Source organism: Saccostrea cucullata, unplaced genomic scaffold (assembly GCF_032062105.1).
Source record: "Saccostrea cucullata isolate Sc308-1 unplaced genomic scaffold, CSIRO_AGI_Scuc_v1 ctg22480, whole genome shotgun sequence".
NCBI classification, from domain to species: Eukaryota; Metazoa; Mollusca; class Bivalvia; order Ostreida; family Ostreidae; genus Saccostrea; species Saccostrea cuccullata.
The window spans coordinates 2,013-7,835 of NW_026937364.1; the positions used below are offsets into that span (position 1 = coordinate 2,013).

The window sequence follows — 5,823 nt, forward strand, 5'->3', positions numbered from 1 at the left end:
ATTATGCCCCCGTGGAAAAAAGTACCTCTACAGTAAAAGACATGAATTATTATACCTATTTTGCCTATAGTCATTGATATAAATGGAAACCAATTCCTTTTGTAAAGATTTGTAGCCCAATTCTATAACCTTCAATATAGGCCATACATTTTTCTTGTTTTAATTTGTATTTCTTAAGTAGTACTGTAAATCACTTTTTATTCGCGAGAACTTTATTTCGCGTAATTAAGAGAGACAGTGTGCTTGCAAAAAATTAATTCTCGTGTATAATAGCATTTCTTAAGATTATATACAGCAATAACCACAATTCATGAAAATTTTATTTTGCTGATCAAAAGTTGAATACTGTCTCACGAAAATAAGGTGTTGTGAAAATTATGTTATCTACAGTATGGCTTTAATTGTGCATTCTTACGATAGGTTGGAGATCTGTTTATTCCTTTATAATTCTCATTTTTACAAGCCAGAATACTTACATCTTTAGATTTTTTCTCCGTGTGTGTGACAACAAGAAACAGTGGTGCCTTTTTGCCTCCAAATGTCTTGATTGAGGTTATCCAAAACTTCAAGTAGTCTAAAAGAAACAAAGGTATGCAAGACTAAAGGATCAAATAAAGCATAATAATAAAACTAGACTCTATAATGAGACTGTAGCTATACTGATTAGTATTTATAGCAACGGAAAAGAAAAGTAGCACTTGGTTTTAAATTCTTGCAATAAAAATATATATAATGAATATTTCTAAGTGTTTTGTCTATATGTGTGCAATGTTACATTGAAATCAGACCAAAATTGTAGGAGGAGTAGCATTTTAAAAATATTTCACAGAAATTTCTATCTTTAATAAACATTGCAACACTATTCATTGAAATCAAAATCCCATATAAAGAATTATGTATCATAGTGCAGTCCAGGTGTTCCAAGTTATACTGTAATCAGCCAAACCTCAGGGAGGAGTAGCATTTTGAAAATGTTTTTACAGACGGACAGACAACTAACTAGACAACAGACGGACAGATGGACGGATACCTTACTTTTGCATAATCTTTTTCGGTGTCTGATCAGTAAAGCTAAAAACAAACAGGTTTGTCTGATAGGGGTAAGATCTACAGTCTTTTACTTACAACCATGAAAAAAAAATGTTGAATCAGAACTTCATTCATTACTTTTTTTTGTTTTTACTCTACTCTTTGACTAACAGAGAGAATTTATGAAATAATTATTTCCAAAACATAAAATTATTTGAAAAATAATATGAACTGTAGGATATGTGGTAGTTGAATTTTAAACATAATTTTACATATCTTCCTTCAGTAACTACGGCATTTGATTTCTACGACAACTGATTTGGAGAAAATAAATATATATCATGATGGTTTGACACTCAGTCCTCTGCTTTTCCAATTTATCTTAAGGGTTAAATCACTAGAACAAGATAGCAGGAAGCCATGTACATGTATCTAACACTACCACATGATCACATACATATATTATAATAATTATACATGTAGTATATTTTATATACAATAGCTGTAGAGTTTAATGATTTTTGATGTAGCATGTTATTTACTGCTGACCACTATAAGTTGAAAATAACTGCAATGTTGACCTATAAATGCCATGGGACAATACATTATTTTTATTAGGGCTTAGAGGGAAGTTTTAAATGATGCAAAGGATTTTTCTGAAACTCTCATAGCAAAGTACTGAGAGGGCCAAAGGTTTGTATAGAGTTCTATGGGAAAATAATAAGTGGTCTTTTCCCTATCACCGCTTCGATAAATTGCCATGTTTCATCTAAGTCACGTACATGTTTGACGAATATGCTTGCATGCCATACAAATAATCAAGGTTAATAGAGCGTTTGTTTTAAGAAACTGAAAGTTCATACAAAGTAAAACTGAAATGTGATTATGTTCCAGTGAAAAAATTCCATGTCATGTGGGCAACCAGTAGTCTGTTTTACAAAAGAATTTGTGACTAAGACACAAAAAACTTCATATTAATAAAAAAAATACGCAAAATTAATGATTCTGTTTAAAATTGCCAATGTTAACTAGAACTGTCCAATAGGGACAAATACCCCCCGCTGGGTTTTTCAGAGAAGGTGCCATTTCAAAAATACTTAATGGATCTAGAGGTGTTCACAATTTATATACATGTACTTACAAAAATTTGCAGTGAAAATAATCGTCATCATGTCTCTTAATGAATGAAACAAAGGTGCAAACAAATGAAACATCAATACTACATGTAATACATTGTAATTCCATAGTAACATTTTTTTTTTTTTTTCATTTAATTTTTTTTTATTTCTAATTTAAAAAAATAAATTGCAAATATGTGTTATGTCACTCTGCAAACTGAATGTTGAAAAAAAAAACCATTACACAAAATCAAATTAATCTTGATATATCAATTTGAAGTGCATTTTGAAAATAAAGAGCTGGTCATCCAGTAATGAAGTTCTTTGACAGACAATAAATTACAATAATTTATTATGGAATAAGAGAAGAGAGATCTTTCAAATTCTTGTGCCTTATTCCCTGGAGATTAAATAACACACACACGCTTGATAAGAGATATGCCTTAACAACTTCCAACACCAAACTCATTAATTTATTTTTAACTGGATGCATGTCCAGTCATTATTCCCAAGAGACAAATGAAATTACATTATCTTCTGTGCAATGTAAAAACTGTTTTTAACACTTGATGGTGTTTCTTTTTTTAAAGTTTTTATGAGTAGTTTTAAGCTGTAGTATTTTTGAACAGATATTCTAGATTCTATATCTCAAACCTTATACAGAGGCCAAAATGAACAAGTCAATTAAAATAAAAAAAATAAAACCTGTAAAATGCAAAAAAAAATAACAAAAAGAGTTGAAAATTCCAGGTGCACACCTTCATATGGTGAATACCGTAAATCTGGAAATTTTTACTGTAGATAAATTTTTAGCAAATTTGCGCGCGTGCATTGCATTCGCAAAAATATTTTTTCTTAAATATAAATCAATATGTGAAGAATATTTTTTCTGAGGACTTGTGTCTTTTTTTTAACTCGGTGAATAGGCGTCGGAAAGCACTGGTCATTTTTAAAAGGAACATGTTTACACTAGTCTACTATATAACTACAAGTTAATTACCCATGCATGTAAATTGCCCTCATTATATGCAATATCGTCCGATGATTTGACAAGCACTGAGGCGGTATGCCCCTTTTTAATTATTTTCATCAATTAATTTGCCAATAAAGAGAGAACTGTCCTTTTATCTAACCGCGTATCAACACGGGCGATAACTCAAACTCAGTGCATTTATTAGATAGTACCAAATGTAAATGCAGCGTGTAAATTTTAGGTGAGAAAAAAAAGAAACGTTGAGAAAATAAGTTATATTTTTTCTTCATTTGGATTATACTTTAGGTCAAAAGGCATACACAACCTCTAAAATGTTTGTTATAATTGATTTAAAACTACGATTTTGCAATATCTTGCCACGTTGTGAATAAATTGGTGGTATTCTAACTGGGCATATTATTTGAAACATAACCTGATCTGAAAATCTACAATGATATTTATTTTTAGCACCAGTGACAATTCGCAAAAATTTGAAGCGTAAAAATTAATCAACAACTTTTTGACCAAAATTCGCAAAAATAAATCGACGTATAAATTTCCAGATTTACGGTAATAAGTGTACAAATTTTCTGATTAATCCTTGTAATAGTTTTTGAGAAACGATCCGGACAAAACCACAAAATAAAAATGAAAAAAAAAAAACACCTGCAAAATTAAAAATAATAATCGAATCAAGATGAAAATATCAAATGCACAACTTCATATGGTGAATAATATGTGTACAAATTTTCAGACAAATCCTTCCAATAGTTTCTGAGTAATGGTCCGGACAAAATCTTGTCTACAGACAGACAGACAGACGGACAGACGGACATGGTGATTCCAATATACCCCCCCCCCCTAAACTTCGTTTGCGGGGGGGTATAAAATAGGTTACTTCATTCCTTTTAAAAAGATGAAACCTTTTATAATATATTGAATTTATAAAAAGAATTAATCTTCATCGTAAGTTCTTTTTTAAAAAAATCTAATCGCCAACAGTAAATTTTATCTGCTTTTGCAAGTGAGTGAGTGGTAATCCACAACCCTGCCTATGACGCATCAATTGAAAAAGTTTAATGAGCATAGGCCTGAAATTGTTCAAAATATGATTGATTGATTGATTGTATGTTGTTTAATGTCCCTCTCGAGAATATCTCACTCATATGGAGATGCAACCACTTGCCGGTGGAGGGCTACAAATTTTTATCTATGCCCGGCACTCAGGGCCTTTGAGCAGTGAGGGGTCTTTTTCGCACGTACTGCGACACGGGTTTCGGTTTTTACGGTCTCATCTGAAGGACCGGTCTCCACGTCCCACAGGGGATTCGAACCCTCGACGTAAAAATTGACTCTTTACTCCGCGACTCTAGAGCAGACGCTCTAACCACTGCGCCACGCGGGCGACATTCAAAATATGCCTCTAAATCATTTTGAAAAAGAATGGCCACAATATTCAAATAGCAAGTCAACTTGACCTACTTTTGAGTCATACATGATATGAGGTCCTTAGATGCATCAACTGACAAAATTTGATGATCCTATCACATGCAAAAGTGACTCACATAAATTTTATTCAAATTGTTAGCATGAAAAAGACGACTAACGAGACATTTGAAATTTATATATGAAAACTATAAGTGATTTTTACATAATTTTCATATGAATTTTACTTAAAGCGCATGACACATAATTATTATTCAAATTAAAAAACCTCACATGAAAGTTCTACAAAAAAATTACGTGAATATCGTTTAAAGTTTTTCACATGAAAATTGCATGAAAATTTTTTACATGATTTTCGTATCATTTTTAAATAATAAGATAATGACATGAATTCCATGTGAGCCTCTTTTTCTGTGCAGTCCTTATAGTAAGCAAATATCAACATATTAAAATTAATGTTATTTTTTGTCAACGTTGAAGTGACCTTGAGACCATGCTGCTTGCCCGAGGTTAATTCCATGTGCAAATTTTAATCTTCAACATTGGAGTAATCAGTACTTTTTGCTTCATATTTTTCTAATTATCTCCCCTTGTCTAAGGATCATGACCCAATGTTTTTTTTTTAAAGATGGGAGCTTTCAGGCCAAGGATATTTTGTGACAAATTTGAAAATAATTGACTAAGGGATTCTTGAGTTATGGCAAGTATTCTAAAAGGTTTATGCACACTGTACAATGCATGCCGCACACAGAACCAATGGCAATAGCATTAGCTCTTTGAATCTTTAGCTCAGAGGAGCTAAAAATCTATCATTTTACAAGTGTCTTACCTTTGTAAGTCCACACAGAGAAGATTGATCCTTCTTGGTTATCTTTCTCTTTACTGACAACATCTTCAAACCTCTTAGTCATGTCCAACACAAGGATAAAGAAAGCCTTTGGTGTTACGTAAATTTGGTGACAGGCATAATATGCTAACTGGCCAGCAAAATCCAGCATGCTTACTGTTGGTAACTTCTCTTTTTCAGACAAGATTTTCTGAAAAATTTCCTCTTTCACCATAGCTGGAGCTTCTGAGGAGATAAGACTGGCCATTACCTCTACAGTACTTTCTTCTTCTGTGCCCTCCGTGGGTGAACTAGACATTTCCACATTCTCTTCTTTCTTTTCCTCTCGGCTATAAACTACTTCAGTGCTTTTATCAGTACTTCCTACTTCCAAATTTTCTTTTTCATTTGCATCAGAGCTGGGAACAGCA

General features: G+C 32.3%; 1 protein-coding gene across 1 annotated transcript; it reads right to left on the reverse strand.

Moving 5' to 3' along the window:
• Positions 1–476: 476 nt before the first annotated feature.
• Positions 477–5,805, reverse strand: LOC134248075 (probable serine/threonine-protein kinase roco5; the record flags this gene model as incomplete). Its single annotated transcript, XM_062730501.1, has 2 exons — positions 5,396–5,805; positions 477–574 (listed from the first exon to the last, which is right to left on the reverse strand). Coding segments are annotated over exons 1-2 (414 nt in total), but the record flags the coding sequence as incomplete, so codon positions are not given.
• Positions 5,806–5,823: the final 18 nt, after the last annotated feature.